Here is a 25,345-nt window from a genome sequence, read left to right as displayed (position 1 = left end):
CAAGTAGGACGTTGGAGTATAAATTAGCTGTCCATTTTTTGTAAGTGTTATAACAATGTTGTTGTCTCCAAGTTAAATGAACAGTGAGCAAGATACCAGGTGCTAGGTTGTAGGAGCGTGCACGCTCAGCAGGTGGAGGGACAATGGCTGCTCGGCGAGCAGAGATGTCTTCAAGAACAACGTAAGCTCTACATAAAGACATCTTTTGTTTTAGCCTGTTTGGGGGAAAAAAAGAAGAAAGATTTTGGCAGAGCTTGTGCTCGGAGGTTGTTCAAACAGTGGATGGAAGACTGCGTTCAACCGGTCTGTGATAATATTTGACAGTTAAACCAAAAGTGCCAAGAATCCCGTATTGTTCTAAAAACCTGTTTTCACACATAAGAGGGATGCAGTAGACCATGGTTGAACGAATGGATATCACATGTGTTGCCAACTGGGAGGTACTTGGAATCATTAAATGAATACCTGTGGTTGCAGAAACCTGGGAAAGCAGTTGGTCGAGTCAGACTTTCTTGGAAACTTTCCAGATGTCTTGCCGTTTTTTTTATAATAAAATAAAGTTTTAAAATAATGTAATGAAAAAATGCTTTTGCAGGAAAGACTGGGTGTGTTTCACAGGCGGAAGTGGGACAATTCTCTCTCCTGTTTTTATACTAGATCTCAACTCCCACAGCATTAGATAAAAAATGTACTTTTAAGAAATGGTGTGCTTCAGTAACCTCTCAGCTGAAAGGCTCTTTAGAGCGAACACATTCCTGATGTAATATAAAATACAACTAGACGGCTACTACTGTGCCTGCCTCAGTGGAAGAATGCTTCGACAAGTCTCAACTAAATGAAAAACAACTTGGAATCCTCTATACTGCGTCATAGCAGGTAATGAACACAAAATGAATGTTAGTGAGCAGATAAAAGCGCCTTATGACTGATACATTATGCACATTCTGTAATTAAATTGTATCATTGATTTATAAAGTGGTCATTAGAGGATCAGTGAGATGTGAAAGGAGAAAAGGGAATTTCTTTGAACAACTTTTTTAGATAGTTTTCTAGTTTTAAAATGTCAATTTTAATAAGAACAATGGTTTGAAGTTGAAATGTATCTTTGGTGAAAAAAACAGACAGCACAGTTTAGTTTGCATAAAAACGAGGAAAGTGTTTATCTTTGGATCGATCTGATGGTGATACTCACCGCTGCAGAAAGGCAGTGACAGCAACATTGGAGGCTATTTCCATTTCTACAATGCCCCGTTTCACCAGGACTTATTTGCAATGCAGAGTCCATCTCTGGTTCACCCAAACACAGAGCCCTTCATTTCCGTCCACATTCGGGCTTGGTTATCGTCATGTAAGGATGCTCTCAGCTGCCCTCAACCAGACGAACTCAAGTTCACCTGCCTCCTGCGACGTGACGGAGTCCTCCGTCGAAGAGCGCGTGGTCGCAGCCGCCTATTCGCTTTTTTTCATTGTGGGCTTCCCGGCCAACTGCCTGTCCCTGTATGTGGCCTGGATGCTGATGAGGAAAGGGAAGAGCGTGGCGGTCTACCTCTTCAGCCTGTCCGTCTCTGACCTGCTCTACACCGTTTCTCTGCCCGTGTGGATTGAGCTGTCCCTGGGGAGGCCCGTGGGGGACGTGTGCAGCTCGTTGGCTGTGGTCATGAACAACAGCTTCTACGTGGGCTCGGGCCTCCTCTGCTGCATCTCCGTCGATCGCTACCTGGCGGTGGTTTATCCTCTCCACTGTCACCGGGTTCGAGAGGTGCGGACCGCCGTCGTCGCGTGCGTTGCTGTTTGGAGCCTGGAGATTGCCGTGCACACCGTCCTGCTTGAGCACACGGGGTCGCTGGTGGCTTTCTCCTCCAGCAACTTGTGCGTAGGAAGAATCCCCATGAGCCGCGAAGACGCCGACCTCGCCCTCACTCGAGTCGCCCTGGGGTTCTTGCTCCCCGTTTTCATCATGACGTTTTGTTTTCAGCAGATCATGCGGTCTCTCCAACGGAGCACCTCCATCCTGAAAGGGGAACGCAGCAGAGTGGGACACCTGTTGTTTTTCCTTCTCCTGACCTACGTAGGGGCCTTCATGCCCTACCAGACCGTCATGCTGCTGAGGGCCGTGCTGGAGCCGGGGAACTGCGACTGGGCCTCCAGGCTCAGAGATCCGTACCTGTTCACAGTTGCCATGACCACCATTAACAGCACTCTGGATCCTATAATCTACTGTTTAATCAGTGAGAGCGCTCAGAACGAGATTAAGAAAGCTCTAGAGAATTGTCGGGGATTTTTGATGAGGAGAAAAGGGTCGGAGGGCACCAGCGGAGTTTAGTTTGTTTCCTAACATATATTTTAGTTATTTGTAACAATTGTAACCCAAATGAAATAATTAAAAAGATTTTATGTTAAGTTCAGCATCAGAGGTCTTTTTAATAACAAGTTCCTTGTTTATTTTCCAAGCCATGGTTGAGGGACAGTGACACAAAGAGGACATAAGGTTCTACTTTGGAAGATTTCCATCTTATTTGTTTCTTATTGAAGGGTCACTTTGCTATTGGCTGAACTTTTGAATTCCTTTCTGTCCCCAAAACAAGGGTTGTTCTATTTTGACAATTTTTTAAAAGAGAAAGCCAAGACAGGCAGGAGTGAGAGGTATATAGATATATATCTATATACACGTATATACATTTACATACACGTGTGCGTGTGCACGTGTGCCGTTCAGGAGCCCAACAACATAACTACGCTAAGGAAATTGTCAAACAGATTTATATTCCTTTATCAGACGGTAATCAGCATCACCTTTACCTGAGTCCATGTGCATATTGACACACCAAACATGAAGACAGGCAGTCTCATATAGACTCAGCATCCAAATTAAATTGGCTTTGTGGTCCTCTAAAACCGGCAGTTCTGCTCTGTTGTGGCCTGTCACCCAGTAAAACACAGTGTAGTCACAGACAACAAGGAGGCAGCTGATGAATGTTCCTGTTTCTATAAGCTGCTCTCACTGAGCAGTGAAGACGAGACATACTTTGCAGCAGAAAGAAACACCTTAATAGAAAGTAAGTTGACCTCCGCATTTTCTTGTATCTGGACACTTTCTTGTATATGGACACTTAAAAACTCAGTTTTTTTTAATCTTTTATGATGATGATGATCTCCTGATTTTATCATGTCACCAAGGTGGAAATACATTGATTTCAAATTTGCTAGAGGTTTATAATCTATCTCAGATAACTAAAATGATCAACGATTGCTTGTGTTCCACCATGTTTTTTGTCATGTGGGGATGTAGGATGTATTGTGTAAGAAGCAAGAAAGCGTCACGTCAGTGCTTTTAGAAGCAGCCAAGGCAGATCACTGAGTACACAGACGTTTAGCTCTGTTTACACGCTGCATGATGAGCTTTACAATTTAACTGAATTGTACTTAAACACAAGTTTTCTGGAAAGAAGAAAACATCTCATCATCTGTAACAAATCAACAATAAGGTTAGGAAATTTGTGACTAATTTTCTAAAACCAGTAAAACTCCCTGAATTCTACTGACTACACAGCCTTAGCGTTTAACTTAATGGAGGATCACACAATTCATTGTGTGTTAAATGTCAAAATAGCAGCTGTAGATGTCCTGACTGACTAGATGCCCTCGTCTATCAAACTACACAGCGTGTTGTAATTTTTAAAGTTGAAGAAACCACAAAAGACACTTTGTGGGTGTTTTAACAGTAGTATTATCGGATGGATAAACTGAATCATTGTGTTTTACTCGCTTAACACCCTTTCTTTTTTCTTCATAAGGTGTCACCATATAGGAACGCCACATCTGCGATGGAAAACGTGACACTGGCCACAAACAATTCAGAATGTTCCTTCCCTGAAAGTTTATCCAGGAGGAGGTCGTTTCTGTTTTTCTACCTGGCCGTCATCATCACTGCCATCCCTTTCAACGCTTTCTTCCTTTACGTGTCCTGGCAGCACATCAGACAGAAGAACGGCCTCGGTGTGTATCTATTCAATCTGGCCCTGAGCGACCTGACATTCACTATCGGCCTTTCCCTGTGGCTGGACTTCCTGTGGAAAGGAGTCTGGGTGCACGGGGGCTACGTTTGTGTGCTATCCGTCTATTCCCTCTTCACTAACTTCTACACCAGCGACGTGCTCCTCTGCTGCATCGCTGTTGACCGCTACCTGGCAGTTGTTCACCCACTCAAGTACACTTTCCTGAGGAAAGTCAGCACCGCGGCAGCGGTCAGCGCGGCCATTTGGGTCTCGGTGCTCTCCTTCAACGCCAGCACCATCACATGGGAGGACTCGTACCACGAGGACGACAAGTTGTCAGTGTGCTTTGACGTCTTCCTCCCCATTTCGGATAACTTGGCTCGGGCTAATGTGGCACGCTTCGTCCTGGGCTTCATGGTTCCCTTTGTCGTTGGGGTGTTTTCCACCTGGGGGATCAGCGAGGCGGTGAAATCCAACCAGGCCACAGAGGAACAGGAACGTAAACGGATTTCGAAGGTGCTGACAGTAGTTCTGCTTTGCCTTTTGTTCTTCTTCGGACCCATCCACGTCATGATGCTCCTTCTCACGGCAGTGGATGACTGCAGGTCTCTCGCATGGCTCTTTTATCCATACAAAATCAGCACTGCTATCTCGAGCCTCAACTGCCTTGCAGACCCGCTCGTCTACTGCTTCATTACCAGAACGGGGAGGAAGAATGTCAACCAAGTTGTTCTCTTCTTTCAGATAAAGATGAAGCGCAGAGATGAAAATGCAGTGTAGATTCACATAAAGAACACATAAAGAGAGAGGGTGCGCTGGGTACTACAAGGTTGGTGATTCAAGTCCCGGCTGCCCCATGTCCTTGAGCAAGACACCTAACCCCTAATTGCTCCCTGGGCAAAAATGTGAAAAGGCCATGGGTTTAAAGTGTAACGTAAGTCGCTTTGGATAAAAGCGTCTGCTAAATGACCTGTAATGTAATGTAAAGTTTGGTAAACCAAACAACGTTTCAAACTTAAAACAGTTGTCAAATGGCAAGTTTTCGGCTATGAAAGGAGAAAGCTGGTGGTGTTTGTCCGTATTCTGCCCGTCAATAAATCTCATTAAAAGACCCACAGCCACAATGAGTTGGTCCGTATCTCAAAACCTCTAGTTTATAGCTTGTCTGTGGTATTCTGACCTGAACCGCATCTTGGTGGCAGAAGTATTCAGTTCCTTCACTTAAATGAGTAGCAACACTGTACGGCGATGACATCAAGTCCTTCATTCACAATCTTACTCAAGCATAAGAATGTAGGTATTAACAACTTCAAAGTGCAAAGTATCAAAAGTATCGTCAGTAAAATGTGGCTTGTCACTGCTTCAAAATGATATTTTAGGAAGGTAACTAAATAGAAAGAAGTAGGAGAACATCCACAAACTATATCACACATTTTTTAAATTACAAAGGTTTGAATATGAGGGTATTAAAATACTAAACAAGTAACTACAACAATATTTTCCTATATTCAGTGAAGTAGAATTACATAAAGTACGTATTGATAAGTTAGTTGATAGCAAGTTAGTTAGTTCATCATTTTCTTTTAGGTTGTAGGTCATTTCCAGTTATTTCATAGTTTTGACACGTTTTGATATCAAACTGCATGTGTTGTCAACCCCCCCCCTCGTTTGTGTACGACATATGTGCTTTGCGTGTGCTGTACATCTCTGCTATAAAGATATTGTGTACAAGGCCAAAGAAAATGCATCTATTTTAATTTGACACCATTCATCATTGGAATAAAGTGTGAGCAGGAAAATAATATCTATGAAGAGCCCTGTGATTTATCAATCTATTTGTATTTTCCATCAGCCTTCTAACATATCAGATATTCATGTTGTTTTAATTGTGGCTGACCAAAGGTGGACGTCTGGAGCTCTCTAGTGGACAATCATGAAGGTGCAGCAAGATGTTTAAACTGTTTACGTTTGGAATAGTTGATCATTTCAAGATAGAAAGATTTAGTTTTCTTACCAAAGCCGCAGTATTTTATCAATCAAAACTACGTTGTCCTTTTTCATCTTTACTTTAACACCATGATTCACAGGTTCTTCAAGTTGGTCTGTAATGTTTTTGTCTGGTGTGTGTAAGACGGTAACCAAGCACCATCCTGCTCTTGCACAAGTAACAGGTCCACACACAGAGGTTCACTATTGTCCCTCAATAAAGAGATACCAACCTTGTGTATATTTACCAGCTTTATATCCCCAGCTGGCAGAAGAGCCATAATAATGTTCCCTAAATGTGTACTCGTTGAATTGCATTATTAGTTTTATATACTAGAAAAATTAATATAAGGTTCATTCTAAGTGGACAGAAGATCAGTGACCTCCTGAACTGATACGTGGTGTTCCTGAGATGGACAGATGTTAAGGATGATTTGTGAACCAGGATCAAACTTTTATTGCCTATAGGGGTAAACCAAGTTTCTCTTCCATATACTTCTATTAAGAATGACGATGCCATCTCTCCCTGTTTGATGTGGAGGTGACCAGTGGGAGATGATGCAGGTCTCCCCGCCCCTGAGGAGCAGGGCACGGGTGTTTGTCACCTTCAAACCAAAGGAAGAATCCTTCGAGCAGCCTTGATGCATGTCTTGTATGTGTGTCGACTCCGCTCCAAACATATAATAAATGTCCTGTTAAATGATTTTACACCGGTTTTGAGTAAAACCTTTCTAATATACACAAAATATGGTTTTCTTGTGACATTTTGCCTTCATGACAACATATGCAGGCAGGTAGATGTTCTCCTCCATGTGAGTCCTTGCCTTGACTCTTTCTTCAAACTGTTCATCCATTCACTTCAGATAATATGCTTGATTTAACACTGAATAATCTGCATCAGCAGAAGCTGGAGGCCGTGAAGCCCATCAGAATCCCCATCCTCTCACCTACAACCTTCCACTGTCCTTGCCTCCGACACCCTTATTTGTATAAGTAAGCAAAGTGCAGGCGCATGGAGGGATGGAGATAAATGAGTTTCACACGGATGTTGGCAGTTTCAGCAATGGCACGTTCTGCTTGCTCTGTGGCATTGAGAATCAATGGTTATCTACAGTGCACTGGTGGTCTGATAGCGTGCACATGCATGTGAGATTAACATGATACTCGTTGGAATAAAAAAGTTGAGTGTGAAAATGACAAATTTAGTTGAAAAATCCTGAAGCGAACACACACAATTGAGAAGAAGGAAAGAAAATGAGAAGTTGCAGTTGTGTGATAATAATATTACATAATATATTTGTTAAGGATTGAAACAATGAAGTTTAGCTGTATTTACACTGTTTATAGTGTTGTTTATAAAACTGTAAACTAGATTTTCCTCAGCAAAAATGTCTTTACTGCAATATTTTCTTCATTGACTCAGTCGTATTTATCCATTTTTTAATGCTGCCACTCATTGTTTTTAGTCTAGTACAATGATTTCTTATTTTAATGTCGAACCACGAATAAATTGGCTTTTCTCAGACAGCTCTGCCCAGCTGTCTCCCAATCTATAATCCACACTGTCATACTGTTCAGTTGCTTCTTTCCCACTTGCCAGACGTGCGCAGTTGAACCTGCTGTAGTAATAACTATCTTTAGTCATTGCAGAGCAGACATGCAGAGCGCTGTGTTTCTCCGTGATTCACCAAGTACACGAATGTAATGTTTTATGACAAAATTCAGGAAATGTGAGAATGTTATTTTCCTATAAGGCCATTAAGGCATATTCTAGTCTAACCGGAAAGATGTTTTTGCATTGATTATTATAGAACATAAGGTCACTGCAATCCAGCCTTTCCAACAGATCGTGGTGAGGATTTTCACATTTCTAAACAAAGTTGCAGCATGATGTAGGTCACTTTTGAGTAAATTATTCAGGACAGCCATAGCTAATTATAAAATTACTACTCATCCTCATTTGTCCTACCAGAGTTTTGGAGAAACCATGATGAGAATCCTCTGAGTGACCTTGCGTTACTGGTCAACGTTCAGCAAATTACTTTCACTTAAACTACCATCAGGGAGGCACGACTAATTCCTTTCTCAGAAGAGCCGTGGTTTGGCGCATAATTGCCTCTTACGTGGAAGCTTTATGCATGACTTAACGCGTGGAAACAGAGGAAATGAGTGAACCCCCGCAGAGGCTTTTCCTGTGGCTGATTCCTGGTCATTCTGAACAGATTTAACAAGAAAGTGAAAGTCGGGGGATTCACTATTACAGTTTCTCAACTTAATCTATTTGCTACATGAATATTTATTTTTGTGCCCTTCATCACTCAAATAAAACAAATCGAAAGAGGGGAGTTTTTGTGTTATCGATTAGATTGTCTTTAGAGCACTAGAGACGATTAGCGTGTGTGCTCATGCATGCAGGGACATACTCTGGGTGACAGAGGGTTTTTTGTAAATAGAAATTCTTGCACATGTGTGCCTCCCAAGTTTATGAAAGTGTGCTCCTGATTCCCCTAAAAGCAAGAATACACCCACTTCAGCCCCGTGTTTGAATTCATCATCATCCCATCATATGACACGGTGTCTATAATACAGAAGACCTTGTGTACAATGATACAAAGGAGATTTACCAATTAATTAAGTATTTACATACACAGATAATTATTCAGTTGGAGGCAACATGTAAATATGACCGTAACGTATTAGGTCCAAAAATACTTTTTTGAGCTTAACAGCTCAAAACAACAAAAGATGTTTTTCATCATCGTCTGTCATAGGAGAACCTCCTTAACCAGCCTCATTCACATCGATTCCTCTGATCGACTGTCTCATGAGTAAATAAACTAACCCTCCCCCAAAACAAATAGAAAATATATTAAAACATGTCAATGTATTTCAATGAATTGAAAACTGCGGTGCATCCATCATGTGTGGGGGAGGACGGCAATAGGGGGACAAATAAATGAGGGACAAAAGAAAGAGAGAGGAGCTGACCGAGGTCACTCCCACCGTAGAAGGAAAATCAACACAAACACACGCACACACAAACACACACACTCGTACACACAACATGTCTCCTTGGTTCATTTATGTCAACTAAGAGGGTTTTTTTTCCAGGTGCCAAACACCTTGGACATAAGCGACTGTGGCACTCAGCTATAGACATGGATGGAGACCTTGAGCTCCAGCATCCCGCGACAGGCAATGAGTCACATTCGTTCCGTTACATAAGGGATCATGTTTGATTACCCAAAAGCTGCATAACAGCATCATCATATCCGTGTCTTTTTATGGTGGAGGTAAAATTGTTGAGTTAAAATAAGGATAAGGAATAAAATAAAGTATGCATAGAAGTAATGCTTTGCTGAAGTATCGTTTTCTGTGTCTTCCTGTGATTCTATATCTATTTGTTTCCTTTATTTTTATGAATAACATTTTTAGAATATAGATGAGGAATACCAGTTTTGTCTGAGCAGTGCTACCTCACTTATGCTTGAACAAAAAACAGGTGCTCTTTGGATCGAACATATGGGCCCAGAAAAGAGGAAAGGTTAGACTTGTAATCAACAAAATACCAAAGCACATTTCTTATCCAAAATTACCTCTAAAGAGACTTTGCGTTTGAACTCAGTCTTATTCAGGGTATCTAAAAAGAAGTGACAGCTCAAAGAGGGTGTTGTCAGCTACAGTCAAATGCAATCATTTCATTTAAACAGGTGCAGTCAAGCAGATTTGTGTGCGTAAATAATTACGGTTAAGGTTTAATTCTACAATACGTCCAGCATAAATAATCAATAATATCTGATATTCAACAACATTTACTGTATCTATAGGTAATGTGTAGAAATTGTGTCCGACTGCTACAAAAATAGACATTTGGGATCCTTAAGCTAAGGGGCTGAAGCAGTAACTGGATATGTGTTTTTTAAATGACTCTATTCATGAATACCTTTGAATATGTTCTTGATTATCTGTTTTATTAATCATACTACTTCCTTTACCAACCTGGTTGACTGCACCTGTGTGAATTATTTAAGCAGAAATGATAGTACATGTAGTAATGTTTACTGTTAGATTTGTAGTTTGTGTGATGTTAGATATTTAAGTGAACAGGGATCGGTCAGGTCAGTGAGGGGTTTCGGATCCGACCATCAGATGGAGCCAGGAGGGAGTCGTGTGATGCAGAAAGGAACTCACGAGGGAGGAGCTGGGCTCGAATGTGCAGCCAATCACATACGACCGCAGCACAAGGGACACGCCCCCCCGGGAGATTGGAGGAGCTGAGCTGGAGAAGGACCTGGCAGAGGCCTCCTGTGAACCAATATTGATGATCATATGAGACTGAATATTATTCTACTAATCATACTTTATTTCTTCTGTTAGTTATTAATTCTATATCATTTTCAAATTCGAGCCATTTGACTTTTTATGACTTCTCGCGTCTCGGAAGGGGCGAGGGTAACAGTAGTGGTCCTATCACTATCAGTAGTTTACTGTCATGTGTGATAGAATTATGTAGCAATGGCGTTTGAAAGGCCATGTGGAATCACTACATTCATGCTGTCGTTAGAGATTACCGCCTTTTAAATTCCTTAAGTCATGTTTATTATCTGTAAAAAGGCACTCACTACATTTAATGTGATATGTTCATGAAGAAAAAACACAGCAACTTATTGGCTCCTGAAAAGGATAAAACAGGGTACAAGTACAACCAGTGTGTGTATACTTCGTCTTTAGTTTTTAATCATTTTGTAAAGATTTAAAGAAGACGTCGGGTAGTAGTTTCAGAGCCTGTGTGTGAAAAGCAAAACGTAGAAATGTGTCTTTTCAATGAGTTAACATACAATAAAACACTTCAGTTTGAAGATTTAAGCAAAAATGTGTTTCAGAAAAGACATTTGATAAAAGAAACATGACATGTTTAGTTTGTACTTAAACATTTCAACTTAAGTGCTTGGCTTATATAAAAAGGAGTAAACACGGATGCAAACATGCTTGATGAGTACAAAATGAAAAGCATCATATTCATTCATTAAAAGTCTGAAGACATTTGTGATAAAAGTGAACGTCATTTACAAAAAAGGTGTTTTCAACATGGCTGACAATCTGTTGGCCAATGGTGATAATAAATGCCTGTGAAAGCAAGCAGTACATTTAATTCATCGAAACAGTAAGGAACATTATTACAGCTGTCATTTCAAGCTTTCAAGTATGTGAATCTTCTTTTATGGTTTTATTTTATAACCATGCACGATCTAAGAGATGTTTGTTTTTTCATTCATTTTTTTAAATTATTATTATTATTTTTTTGCACTTCCAAAGTTACATACCAGGAATAACTGTTCATGTCAGCCAGGTGAGTGTCTATTGTTTGACAAACTGATGCAGCAGAAACAAAACCTCCCACCTTCCCAGTCCTTTGGTAGCCGAGCTACAAATAAACCAGCACATTGTAAGATGACAAAGCGTAGATCCGCAACGTTTTCTGAAGAAGGAGGAGCTGAAGCTAGAACTCTGAATATCCTGCCCACATGGTTGGAAAATAAGATTCGACATTAACAACGAGCCGTCGTGTCTCTCGAGTGTGACGAGAGTCAAGGCTGAAAGACATCGAAGCTGATGAAGCTCCTGTAGCGAGGAAAGTTCTTTGAGTTGCCCATCCTACAGTCACATCCTATGCGAGGTAATTTAACGACAGCCTCTTCCGTCTTCTCCACTTTTTGGCAGCACATTTTCTTCCCGTGGCTATGGCATCATGACTGAATTTACTCGGAGCAGTTCCAATCAAAGCGAAGGAAAACACAAAGGCACATTTACTGACATCTCAACGGTCCATGCACTCTTGTTCCGTGTTCTCGTCTCTACCTTTCACTCCGTTTCTCCCCGTGTCTCTGAAGAACACTTCCATTCGATGCCCAGTCGTTCACTATCTTTGGCCGGCGCGAACCCATTCAACTTCCCGCGCTCCATCGCGTTCTGTGACAGGTTTGTCAGGCTGATGTTTTCCACTTTTCTGTCTCTGTTTTCCTCGTCCGGCTCCCCGTCTTCTTCTTCTTCTTCCGTCCTCTCCTCTCCCAGCATAGCACTGCAATTGCTGACCCCTACACTAGCCCGCCGCACGTCTTCGTTAATGTTCCTCCGCAGCTCGCGGTTCCTGTTGCGTCTGGCCAGCTTGGTGAGGGATCCGCAGCGCAGGTTGAAGAGGTTCTCCTCGGAGGAAGACGCCGTCTGCGGCGTCTGCTCGCTCGCCTGTTGGTCGTACGGCTCGCAGGCCCCCTTCAGCCTCAGGTTGTTGAGCTTGGTGTCGATGCTCTCCTGGGAGGAAGTCTTGAAGCGGCCGGCGTCCAGGCTGGCGAACAAGGCCCGCTTCTCCGGAGACAGCATGTCCAGGGAGAGCGCTCGCTGCTCCAGGCCGAGCTGTCGGCGCTCCATGCTGCGGATGGTGGCAGCCCGCTGCAGCTTGTCGTGGATCTCGACACTCAGGCGCCGCCGCGTTTCACGGAACTCCGCTCGGACATTTGCCTTCCACTCTGCTGCGTGGGCTTTAATCTCCCCAACCTTTGTGGACGGAGGTGAGAAAAGGGTCAGGTACATCGGGTCAATCTGCAGCACAGCGGGCATTGGTCGGGTTTCCATTCAATTGTCAAGCTAATTTTAAACAATATTATTTTTTAAATTGAAATTGCTTTTAGTCAGCAGGGCTTACTTGTCTACTAGCATTGGTATTTCAACAATACAAAGGAAAGAAGTTCAATTAAATTTTGGAATATTTTTTTTTCCAGAATCTTGGAATACCTTTAGGTACGTCATTTACGTACTTGTTAGAAATCTGATTTTCTCACCAGGCTGAAGTGGCGAGGGACCAGTTCAGTGAAGGTGATGTCACATACGTGTGTGTGTGATGCAAGCCGCAGGAATACTTCAATGTCAATCAAATGGGATCAGAAGTACTACCTCAAAGTCCTGATGGACTGAATGCAAACATTTACTTTGACTGCTGCTCATTAAGTCATGAACATCTGACCCAGAAATACTAAACCAGGTTTTCAGGGAAAATGAGAAGAAATTAGCTTTTGACAAAAGTTATCTTTTTCATGCGAGCCTTGTACATATATTCCTCTTCTGTGTCTTTTGTCTCGACACAGAACATTTTGGCAGAATAAGAGAGCAGACGTGGGGGAAGCCGTACCTCTGCAAACTTTTTCATTTTCTGTATTTCTAATTTGATAGTAAGCAGGTTCATTGACCGAACTTCACCTCTTCTTTGGTCTTTTTAGACAGTATCTGAAGCCAGTCTCCAATCATGCTGAGGACGGCTGCAAAGTATGCCAATCCCACCAAGATCCAGAACCACACCAAAGGCTTGTACCACTTCCTGTAGACGATCCTACGATTGCCACCTGCACAGGAAGGAAAGATGGTTAGAAGAAACTGTCGACATTACAACAGAAACAGATCCTCGCATGGATCTACCTGCCACGTAGTCTCCTATCCCCACTGTGGTGAGTGTTATCACAACAAAGTAGATGGACTCCAGTGTGGTCCAGCCCTCTATGTGTTTGAAGATGACAGCAGGGATGGTGACAAAAACAATGCAGCCAGCCAGGATGAACAGGATGGTGGAGGTCACTCTGATCTTGGTCTGGCTGATCTGTTTGTGTTTTTGCTGAGAAAACCAAACAGGAGATCATGTTAGAACAATGCAAGCGAAAAAGATCTAAGAGGCACAGGAAATAATAGAAGCCTTTCAATTAAACAGATCAGAAACAGGGTAGACATCCCATTACAAAAGTGGCATATATGAATAAAAAAACAACAACAAGAAACTACCTTAGACTCGCAACTCACCCTGAATATCTTCTCAACCCTCAAGATGCTTTTCACAAAGATGGTGCCCAGCTGGTCTCCAATCCCGGCCAACAAGAAGCCAAAGAGAGGGATGCCAAATATGGCATAAAGGATGCAGAATATTTTTCCACCCTGCGTGCTTGGAGCTATATTTCCATAACCTGTCACAAACAAGGGAAAGAACGAGGAAGAGCAGAGGAGAAAAAACTGTGAAGAGATATGGCAGAGAAGACGTGGCGAAGAGGAGGCGGAGTGTTTGAAGCCAGGTGCCAATCAAAACTTTCTTATGTGAAAAGGCTCCTACAGAGACAACAATTAGGATCCCCTTGGACTTGTCATGTCAGCAGTGTATGTTTTGTCAGTATCCTTGATAATGTTCCATTCCATTTCTATTTACAGGTCTAAGGAGTTAGTTTTTAGTTATTATAGTCTTAATAAAATAAAATTCAGATTTTGAAATGAAAATGTATATAATTAAATTTATTTTTTATTCAAATTAAAATAACATTGCATTTTGTATTATGAGTTGAATTCACATTATTTCTTCAATACGTTATTTAATTTATTCAATTCCTTGTCATCCTACTGTATATGTTTTCATTCATTTTAACACTTTTAACACTAATTTTGACCACAAAGGTCATTTTTGTGCGGTTTCTGATACCCTTTTTGTGATTTTTGCCATCAACCTTTGACTGAAGTCTAATGAATTGTTTACACCTATACATTACCACTACCTTATGCAACCAACACAAAGGAATTAAAGAGTGTATTATTTGTTTACCTATGGTTGTGATTACAGTTCCAGCAAAGAAGAAGGCACTGCCCAGGTCCCAGTGACTGGAATTGAATGATGTATCTCCAATAGGACTCACTCCAGCACTCACAGCATCTATGGCATGCTGGAAAGAGAAACACGTATACATGACAAAATTAACGGGGGAGGAAAATATTAATTAGATTTATCGTAAACATGTGTCACAAAACTGTGTTTTTGCAGTTACAATTAATTAGATCTGTCCAATAGTATTACAGGTTTTACCTTTAAGTCTTGCCTTAAGTAAAGTCTCATTCCTAGATGCTATGTAAGTTGTCTTAAAGATGTCAACTTAGCTTGTGAATGACCAGCAAAATGCAAGTAGTTTTGCAGCAGAAACGTGTTTTCTTGCTACCCCTCACCCCCTCCTGTAATGTCCTCGAGTAATGTCCTTTGTATTTATTCATGAAAACATCCACTGTATGAAATGCAAAATATGTGAAAAAAGGAAATGTGATATTAATCGCACAAAAAGATGAACCACATTGGTCAACCGAGGGAAACCCCCATCCTCCCGACATAGTTCAGTACATGCACGGACGTCCAGCGCGAGATGTCAGCACATTATTCAGTGGCTTGCTCTCCTCTTGGAGCAGTTTATCCACAGCTTTTTCACCCACAGTTCTTACGCTACACGCAGACTAAGTCTTCATCGACTTTATATTGCAGCTGAAATCCCTTTATCGCTCTTTTCCTCTGGGTTGCCGTTTGCTTTGGTCCCTTTTTGTTTTACAACTTATGAAGGGAATGTTCTGATTTACTGCATCATCATTCTCAGTGATCTCCTTCTAAGCTCCATCATGTAGCCATGAAAAGTTATTATGTGTTCTCTCTGAATTTCCCTCTTAATGGGCAGTGTTATTATCTTCATGGCAAAGAATAGTTAGAGCTTTACTTCTGGGCTCAAATAAACATCCCTTCTACTGACATGAAAGTGAGGGATGCCTTTGTAAGGAACAGTTCCGGTACATTTACCAACATTTGTAGTATTCCTCTTCATTCAGGGCTTCCCCCGTTCTATCCATGCAAGCTGTTAGGGAGATGTACGTCTTATAAAATATGTACCAACTCTCGTGACATACATTTCAAAGCAGACAGAGTGGAGGAGCACTTTCACACACATCGCTGCAGATTGCCTACTCATAATCTTGCATGGGATTACCTCAGCTGCATCAGTTCAGCCTCCCCGGCAGGACAGATTTTCAAATCTAAAATTAGCTAATAGCAGTAATGATTTTTTCATAAGTTTTAGTAGATTCAGCTACTTTGTGGGGCAATATTAAAGAGGTAATTGAATCATTAACCCTCAAATAACCCAAATCTAGAGTCAAGGGAGTGCTAAAATTAGCCTCACAATGCCTATGAATACTTCAAAGGTCTATTTCTGTTCCTCCTTCTTTTCACAGCCAAGTTCACACTGCATTAGAGGCAGACATCCTTCTTTTGGGACACAGTAGATGCTCACTTTGATTTGTGTTGTGCTGTAATCGGGATTAAAAACTGTGTTTTTGTTTAACACGGTCTCTATCTAATCCATTTTGATTGCTCACATGACTAAACACACAGACATTGTTGAAATAAATTCACCACCAAATGTTGGCTAAATATGTGTTTTCATATTCTACACTTGAACGCCATTGGAGAGATCGCTAACTCTCGCTAACAGATCTTTATCCTGTCCGAGTATCGTTCTGCCTCGCAGCAGGTGATGGCAGTAATCCAGCCAGCATGCTGCCAAGCACTCTGCAGAATTCTCACCATCGCTAATGTTTGTAGCTTTGCCCAAACCACCTTGAAGCATTAAAGCTGCACAACTGACTGCCAAATAGGACGACTCTGGTCCATCACAGATAAGGCTCTTTTGAATTGGTCAGATATGTTTGTGAAGTGAATAGAAAATAAAATCGGACTTTGATAGAAACATATTTCATTATTGCTTTACCAAAAGTATCTTGCCTGTTTTTGACCTTGAAGACATTTGTTTTAACAATCATTTTACAGTAAAGTGAAGCATTGATAATGTACTCAGATCATTTACTTCAGTGAAAGTAGAACTATCACGATAAACAAATTGTCCTTTACAAACTCAATTATCCTGCACAAAGCTGTACTTAAAGACAAGAACCACCGGAACATTCCAGAAAAAGCACCTAATTTATTTTACCTTAAGTACTGTTAGGTTTTATTGGCACGTAAAAAGCCACCATCAAATTAATGTAGAGTAGCAAAAGTTCTTCAACTGTGGGGAGCGTTAAATAAAAAAGAAAACAAGTCCTTCAAATAATCAGTATCGTAAAGTCGTAAATTACCTTCCACGACATTTGAGGACAACTTTTCTGTACACTTTTGCTGCACGTTGTGAAAACCCCTGACGAGCTGATTCCACATTGGTCGGGTATCCAGCAAGTAGCTCAGTGTTCATAAAAGTTTATTAACTCAACTTATTATTTTAAGTGAGTCATAAATAGATGAGGCTTGACTGATGTCAATAACATTGTGCCAAAGTGTGAGTCATCCCGAGGGCGCAGGAAAAGCCAATTAGCTGAGCTGCCTTTGTGGGCGCACAGTGGGTAGGTGGACAGCACAGATGCTTAAGCACACGCGCGGAGGTCAATGGAAGCGCACGGACCCACATACACGTCGTCAACACATGCTGTGCAGCGAGGCTGCCGCTTTCTGCCACCTCACGCACACACACGCTTCCCGAAAGTTGCCATTTTTCTGTCAGCTCCTCCGTCAAACAGTTCGATAGCAGTGAGTCACTGCTGCTGCGTCGCCACAGGATTTTTGTCTGAGTGACAGACTTGAGGCAGCACGAACGCACCAATAATATAACATGTTAAAAGACCAGACAGACTCTTTGATGGAGTACCTGTCAACTAGCATGCCCTGAAGGCGATTCTTGAGATTGCATAAGAAAAGGCAAAGGTTATTTGAGACGAGGCAGGAGAATTTGGAAATTTATTTTCCAAATAATTTCTTGCAAATAATTAACTGAGAATACCACTTTTGATTCCACAGCTATGTGGTTTAGCATAGCACAGACCGGGAACAGCCGGCCTTTCTCCGTCCTCAGAAAATCTGCCTACCAGCTCCTCTAAAAGCCTTTAAACTTTTTGTACAAATTCAGTTGTTCAGTCAGGCTAGCTGTTTACTTGTACTTTATGCTAGGCTAAGCTAACTAGCAGCTGGCAGTAGCATGAGGTATAGACATGAGATTGGCATCAGTTCATCTAATTATTTGCAGGAAAGTGTACATATATATATAGTTGTGTTCAAAAAAGAAACGCCGGACGGACAGAGGGCATCGCAGATCAAAAGGTTAAAATCAAATGTATTTAATAAAAGAGATGGTGTTGTGGTAAAAAGAACATCTCAGCTGAGGAGCCGCTGTCTCAGCAACCAACAGGCCCCAGGTCAGTCCTTTGACCATCCCTAGTGCCCGTCTGTAGCCTCCACCAGCAAACTCCAGAACAATGGTTCCTACAGGTATTTATAACAATGCTTAAAGGTGTGAAAGTTAGTGTCCACACCTCTGGGAGTGGTCTTCTGCTGAGTTCAATGTAACTCGGATTTCGACCCTTAGTCAATATCAGTTGTGCGCAAGTATTTCATGCATGCATTCCAGTTGATTACATTACATAAAATACAATCATCTGTACAACGGTATTATTCTATTACAGTTGCAGAATTACAGTGGTTTTACAATATTGTCATTACTTTATTGATTACACAGTTTCAGAATCATGGCTGTATTCTGGTGTACACTATATGCATTTTATTAATTTTATGAACCGGGTCGTCAGTTTATTTCTAATATCCTACAATATGAATATGAAAAACTATTTATGTTACTATATTTAACTTTTCAGGTGTCAAAATGTAAAAAATGTTCTGGCCAAACAGAGACGCGTCATCCTACGTTCATGAATCCGTTCAGTCTGTTGTTGCTGCTGCTGCTGCTTCGAGCAACGGGAGGTCTGTGACTGCCGGCTCGTGCAATGAATAATTGATTCCCTCAGGATTCCAGGCACACTATGCTAAAGGTTTTATTTTCCCACGTCTCCTCAGGAAACACTCTCAATGATTTTTCTTTTTTACAATCTTATGACAGCATATGTGTGGTTCACAGGTGCAGGGGAAAAGGAGGAAGAACAAAGGATGCTTCTCTGAGAAAGAATAACTAAACCAACGTGGGTGAGGAGAAGGTGAGAGAGGTGCAATATTCACTGGAGCAGTGTTGAAGAAGCTGCTGCCAAACAGAACCATTGCAGCTGAGAGTGGAGTGAACTATACGCCATGTGAACGGTTCACTATTTTGAGGTATTTCAAGCTCAAAATAATAGGAGGGGTCGACTAACACAAATGCTGTATTTACTATTCTCAGACTGCAAAAGCACCGTGTTCCTTTTTTTGGTGGTTGCCTTCTCATCAGCAAGATCGTCTGTATTGCACAATGTTTTCTGCAGAAAATATAGCTAATTTGCAATTACGGTTGATAAAAGGGACTTTGATCTTCGTGTCTCCAAGGAAAATAACAGTTGCAATAACCATTATTACCGTCACCACACTTAAAAATTGAGCTTTCCATTCAGCAAACTGCCCACGGACACATCGTGAATTATTTTCTAATCCCGCAACCAGTTGCTCATGTCACCTTGAGGTAGTGACCTTAAAAACCCAACCTATGAATCTGCGTGTGGTACCAGAGGGGTATGAAGCAGCCGCACACCTTGTGTAATAAAGCTGCTGACACCAGGAAAAGACACGCGCAGTAAAGTCATGATGTGATGGGAATGATTTTCTTTTTTTTTTACAATCTGCTTGTTATATAGTCCACTTCGGGTGTTGGTTGACAATAAAAGCACCTCATGCCATGTTGCTAACATTTCGAGATCGAAATGAATCATTCTGATGAAATATTTAATTTCATGATCAGACATATCAGGGTCACTAAGCCGCTAAAATTGTCCTTCATCTTTGAGCCCCTAAGATCGCGTGGTAGAAGACATGATGAAACGTCTCTTGGAGTAAAAACAACAGTGCTCTTCTGTCCGTGAGCTAGTTTCCTCTTTTAAAACGCGTGGGTGTTGTTAATGCCTCACTCTGTAATTCCATGTACTAATATATTTATTATGGAGGGTACAAGGAATTCAGATGTATAACTCAATAAAGACCCCAATGAAAAAGAAGGGGGTTGTTTAGAACTGACTGATTGATGATTCTTTTTTATTTATTTTTATAATTGTGTAGGTCACCAACACAATTATAAGCATTTCCTGAGCGATGCAGTGACCTCATGTTTCATACTTTGAGGACACTGTCACTCCAACTAACAAGAAATGGGTGACCAAGAACATGGCAATTCACCCGAATAAGAAGGACACAAGCTCTTTGTAAAGGGTTTTCATTTCAATTTTCAAGGAAGGGTCAAGTTGGCCTGAGACAGATACGTTGATTTTTAACACACGACCCACACATGTGTTTATCCCATTTCTCAGGTTACACTAACACCATCTCCTGTTCTATTAAAGGATAGTGTGGCCATGACATGGCAGCACAAACACACCTGAAGTTCTTTTGGAATGTCCTCACGTAGTAAAAAAACATGTCCAGACATTTTCAGGAAAGATGCCTCAAGCTCTGGAGTGGGAGCCGAGAGAAACCAGACTCACAACAACAACAACAACAGCATCTTTATCAAACTGACAGAGTTGAAGGCCAGCAGCTACAGAACGCACCATCATTTCAGAACCTTTTCAAAAAGAAGATAGACACCTCCTTTTCCCAAGAGCTATGAAAACTAAGGGCTGTCGCGTTAAGGTCCTTTTTAAACCCTTGTTTAAAGAGCATTGATTGAATCCAGTCAGTCTGTCCATCCATCCAAAACGACTTACTATTGTGTTATGCAATACACAACGTACTGTAGGATGTTTGCACATTAAACAAAGACACAGAAGTGTTTTTGCCCTTTCCTCCAATATTACTTTACCTTCCTGTTATGTAATAGAAAACACGTGCATGTGTTGTACAATGTTTTTGCCAACAGATGTGAAGTGTCACCGAGACTTATGGGCATCTCTGGTGACCCTGCAGGTATTAATCCGCCTCCTGTGGAAGGAGGGGCCGGCCTCTAATTCTTCTCCTGACATTTACCCGTCAACCGTCCTCATCTGGGCTGGCACAGAGTAGCATCTCAAGGTAGTACTTTAGTCTCCATGTTCATACTACATATAATGTCTATACATCAATATTATTATTCTGACTGAGTTCATTGTGACCCCTAAAACTATAAAGAATAATAATACAACAATACATATGGCTGACGTTCCGCTTGAAAAGATGTTGTTGTTGACAGGTTTTATGTGGTTACGGGCTATTTTTCCTTAGAAATCAGCAGCAGTCGATGGAGGGTTTAATTACTGAAAGAACATCTGGACAATCGATGAAGTAGTAGCTAAGCTTTTAAGATCATGTGACAAGATAATGATTTCCGAATGAATTAAGAACAGAAGAATTACCGGATAGCTAACACGAGAAAACGTTGCTACAAAGGTGATATGTCTGACTAATTCCTATCTGCCCCTCAAACTGTGCATAATGTAATTGTAATTCATTTCAACTTATCTCGTTACAAATTGTAATGGGGAAAAAAATGCAATGTAACATTCCAGGGACGTCTGAGCATGTCCCGCAGCGTGACGTGAGACGTGTCTGTCACTTCATCTAAAACTCCAAAAGCGGATCCCCACTTCCAATCACTCACCTTAATGAGGGCCTCCAGCTCCTCGGGAGAGACACACAGGTGTGTCTTCAGGAACAAAGCCTTCTCCAGAGTGATAGAGTTCTTCTGGTTGCTCTCAAACGGCTGCTCCAGAGCCCTGAAGACCAGACCCCCACAGACCAGGTAGAGAACCACCACGATGAACACGGCCAGCACCGTCTTCCACTTCATCACCGAGTGCAGCGCGGCGGCCACGCCGTCACAGCTGGCGTCCATGCTGGCCACCACGCTGGCAGAGCGGGAGGAGATGGACAGGCGTGGCAGCGGGCAATGACCGTTGGCCTTCGGCTCACAGCCCATTGGGTTCTGCATGGTGGCCACGCTGGCCTGGACAAGGCTCGACTTGGCCATGCCAGCCTGGATCTTTTTGGGAGGGACCAAGTTGGTCTGGACCGCCACTGGGGAGGAGTCAGAGAAAGAGAAACAGATTAATTTATGTTTTCATTCACTTTGTGGTGCAGGATATCAAGACAGAAACAGACATTCTGCATCTTCCAGAGTGACTCGAGTGATTTTTAGGCAGGGGAAAATGAACAGTTGGCGAAAGGCTTGAATCTGTTACTGGTAGAAATGTGAAGACAGATTGAGTGGTGAGAAGAAATCTTCAGAAATGTAGTTTTGAGAAAATTTCAAGTGAGTTTGAAATGATTACACGATGGTGTTAACAAAATTGTGCAACTAACAAAAGCAGTGCGTGGAATGAGTTTGACCACACGATTGCATCTTTCAGTGACACTCCTGTTTTGCATACTGAAGCCTCTTTTATAAGGACATTTATACAAGCCTCTGAAAACCTGCAGCCTACAGCATGAAGCATTAGAAAGTGATTTCTTTCTATTACTCTGAGCTAATTAAGGGCTCTTCACAAAGCCGACACTCAAAGCTATCATCCAAAAATGCTGTTATCTGGTCAACAGCTGTGCCAATGCTGCTGTCTCTGAAGCCTCATCCAATGAAGACGTCAATGCAGAAAAAATTGTGATCACATAACTATGAATTTTTTTTAAAACAGAAAGAATAATGAAATGGCTGTATGTCTCGTTGACATAATCAAAACCAGATTTAAAACATTTCTTTACAGATACCATCTGAGACTACACCCTTACAGTATTGCTACGCGGAGGTGCAAATTGATGTATCCTTTTACAGAGAAGCAAGATCCATTTTTCTAATGTACTGTAAGAGAGGAGGGGATAAGTGCTACTTTCAGCCATTGGCTTAAGGATTGATTTTATAATATGTGCACGGGAGCCATGCAGGTCGACCAAGAGGCAAGTAGCACCGAGGAGGCAGTCAAAAACGACATTCCGTTAATATAAAGCATTGTATGAGATATTCCGAGCTCCAGACTTCCCCCCTGATACCCATGACGTGCCTCAAGGGCCATGGGTGAAGCCTGTTGTTTACCATGATGCAACTAGGTAGGAATACCTAACGGATATGTTCTCGGGAGCCTCTCCTTGGTTTGTTGGGATAGGCTCACTCATGGAATACAGTATGTAAGTGAATTGCATGGAAATGTCCCGCCTTGATGAGTCAAGGAAGTGTCTAATTGTCTAATCCAAGAGCTATGATGCTTGTTAAAGCCTAATGGAGACTCATGAGTGAATCAATAAGATCAACGGGATGTCAAAAGCCCAGGAACGCACAAACCTGCCACTTTCACTGAGGACGTGGGATAAATTTGAAAATGAAGAGGTGAAGCTGCAGGAAGGAAACCACCCCAAAACAATTTCACCTTCTGCATTTGGTGCAGTCATGTTGACGGATGCAGTGGAAAATCTACTGATAAATCAACTGCATATTGATACGAGTCCATCAGTACTCTTACTGAGACATTAATTACCTTTGATCTCATTCTGTGAAATTGAATAAATGTGCTCTATGCAGCAGGGCAGCTGCAGATAAACACTGCAAGATTGTGCAGAAAGATGGATCTCTCATCACAAATAACTGTGTATTGTCTCAGTTTAGAACGCTAATTCTAAATTGTGATCAACATAGTTTGCTTTGCAAGATTTTTGAGGCTGCGTGGTATTCACCTAATATCCTTTCCAGACAGCTGAAATTCGTTATTGATTTTTCCAAATTAAATAAGGAGAGCGGTGCTTTTGATCTGATACCCTGATTCTTCATTTCACTCTCCCCCTCTCTCCCCCTCTCTTTCTCCCTCTCTCTGCCTCTCTCTCTCTCTCCCTCTCTCCCCCTCTCTCTCCCTCTCTCCCTCCCTCTCTTTCCCCCTCTCTCTTCTGCTTTCGCTCTCCTCTCTCGCTCTTTCTCTCTATACAGTATATCACTGGAAGCTTAAAACGTAAAACATAAAATATGTTTGATGCTAATGAGGATTTAGATAACAAAAATGTTACAACACTGTTTTGTTGCGGCACACTGGACAGCCAACATTCCAGAAGGTCTCGTGCATATTCTGTGTACAGGGCATTTTTTTCCCAAGACCAAAATATAAACCTAGACATTATCATGAGGAAAACATTTTGGTTTGGCTCAAGTCGACTCTTGTGGCATATCGTACTAGACAAATTGTAGGTATTTAAATGACCAAAGACTCTAAATCAAGTTTCCTGCCACATAAAGGCGCCACACTTCCGGCAAAAAAAGTTTCAAAATAAAACGTTTACCGAAGACGTTTCAATTAGTGGATCGGTTTGATTATTAGACTCACAGCAAACACAAACGATTATTTGCTTGGTAAAGAAAATCCCTATGGGTGACCATAAAAGTGTTTCAGAAAACATGTCTGATAGTCACAACCAATGGAATACAAACATAGGTTATTTTATTTTAGATATGTTTGCCGGTTTTGGCCTGGTTATTGCTGCCAACTTGGGGTGGTTAACCCTGTGCTTCTAGCGGGGTTGCCTTGGACAACTAAGCACACAGAGAGTGAAGAATACAGAAATAACCTCCCACTGCTTTATCTCCTTTTTTTTGCAGCATAAAACACAGAACAAGAGTAATTAACAAAATAATGAATATAAAACTTTGCCCAAACTGTTCAAGCCTGGGAAAAATGCATGATGTAATTTATTGTCCCTCATGAAGACTATATATTTATGACATGGGGCTGAGATTAGGAGTAGCCCATTAAATAAAATATATCCAAAGTTATCGGGCAGTATATAAGAAAGCAGTATCAACAAACCTTTTTGGGGTTCCCATTTAACTTGTTTCCTCGGGTTTTCTATTGGAAATTTCATCTTTGGTTCTCAATCGAAATCGATGCGTTCACTCAAATTTAAAAAATAAAGAAAAAAATAACCAAATCACGAAGACATAACCACGTCTTCGGGACAGCATATCTTCGCGTGTGTGCTCTCAAAAAATACACGGAGAAATAAACGCATCGCATAACCGCATTGTCTGTCTCTGCCGTGTCCCCCCCTCCTTTTTTTCTACACCTCGCTCGTGCATCGCGGTGTTTGTCTCATAGATGCGGATGAGACGTTTCACCGTCGCACCGACCAACCCCACATCACGAATCACACGGGGACACACAACAGCACCGGCGGTCCTGTCCACAATCATCCGCCTGTGCGCCCGCGAATAAGCAACTTTACCCCCACGCGTCACGCCGGCATTGCGAACAACGGGCACGGATTCTCTCCTCCCTTCCACCCCCAAAGCGCCCCTCCACCTGCCGGTTACGGGGTATTTACTCCTATGGCCTTGCGTCAGCCGTTTCACTTCATTTTTATAAAACCTCTGTTTTTTTTGGGATACTCACTCTTTCGTATTTCCCCCAAAACGGGATTATCTCATCTCATCGTTTAGCATCCGGCGACGGAGCACATGGCGCAGGGCGTCGGGCGGGAGTTGTATACGCCAAATCAGCTGCAGACTTAAATCATGACATCACACACATGTAACGGTGTATCATTTATGAACTTCTACATGGCCATGAAC

The 25,345-nt window shown here is 41.8% G+C and overlaps 3 protein-coding genes across 4 annotated transcripts; 2 read left to right on the top strand and 1 right to left on the bottom strand.

Annotated features, from left to right (window-relative positions):
- Positions 1 to 96: 96 nt before the first annotated feature.
- Positions 97 to 2,400, top strand: LOC120833422 (G-protein coupled receptor 4-like). Its single transcript, XM_040200517.2, has one exon. It carries the CDS (start codon positions 1,244 to 1,246, stop codon positions 2,321 to 2,323), a length of 1,080 nt encoding a protein of 359 aa, XP_040056451.2. The 5' UTR covers positions 97 to 1,243; the 3' UTR covers positions 2,324 to 2,400.
- A 1,424-nt stretch (positions 2,401 to 3,824) lies between these two features.
- gpr65 (G protein-coupled receptor 65) lies at positions 3,825 to 5,799 on the top strand. The gene has a single exon (XM_040200084.2). It carries the CDS (start codon positions 3,825 to 3,827, stop codon positions 4,773 to 4,775), a length of 951 nt encoding a protein of 316 aa, XP_040056018.2. The 3' UTR covers positions 4,776 to 5,799.
- A 4,897-nt stretch (positions 5,800 to 10,696) lies between these two features.
- Positions 10,697 to 25,345, bottom strand: kcnk10b (potassium channel, subfamily K, member 10b). 2 transcript variants are annotated; one of them, XM_040200156.2, is made up of 7 exons: positions 25,167 to 25,345; positions 21,407 to 21,822; positions 14,608 to 14,725; positions 13,824 to 13,984; positions 13,449 to 13,641; positions 13,233 to 13,375; positions 10,697 to 12,533 (listed from the first exon to the last, which is right to left on the bottom strand). In XM_040200156.2, coding segments are annotated over exons 1-7 (1,722 nt in total). In that variant the 5' UTR covers positions 25,168 to 25,345; the 3' UTR covers positions 10,697 to 11,843. The 2 variants fall into 2 exon arrangements, with proteins under 2 accessions (XP_040056090.1, XP_040056089.1); XM_040200155.2 differs by lacking the exon at positions 25,167 to 25,345 and adding an exon at positions 24,585 to 24,909.

Source organism: Gasterosteus aculeatus, chromosome 15, assembly GCF_964276395.1.
Source record: "Gasterosteus aculeatus chromosome 15, fGasAcu3.hap1.1, whole genome shotgun sequence".
NCBI classification, from domain to species: domain Eukaryota; kingdom Metazoa; phylum Chordata; class Actinopteri; order Perciformes; family Gasterosteidae; genus Gasterosteus; species Gasterosteus aculeatus.
Note: the sequence above shows the minus strand (reverse complement) of the source record. Positions and strands in the feature narration are given on the sequence as shown.

Coding starts and splice junctions, on each gene's coding strand:
- LOC120833422 (XM_040200517.2), top strand. CDS start 1,244: ATGCCCCGTTTCACCAGGACTTATTTGCAATGCAGAGTCCATCTCTGG.
- gpr65 (XM_040200084.2), top strand. CDS start 3,825: ATGGAAAACGTGACACTGGCCACAAACAATTCAGAATGTTCCTTCCCT.
- kcnk10b (XM_040200155.2), bottom strand. CDS start 24,639: ATGAAATTTCCAATAGAAAACCCGAGGAAACAAGTTAAATGGGAACCC. Junction 21,823..24,584: donor TAAATGGGAACCCCAAAAAG/GTTTGTTGATAC, acceptor ACTCCTCCCCAG/TGGCGGTCCAGACCAACTTG. Junction 13,376..13,448: donor GATAGGAGACTACGTGGCAG/GTAGATCCATGC, acceptor CTTCCTGTGCAG/GTGGCAATCGTAGGATCGTC.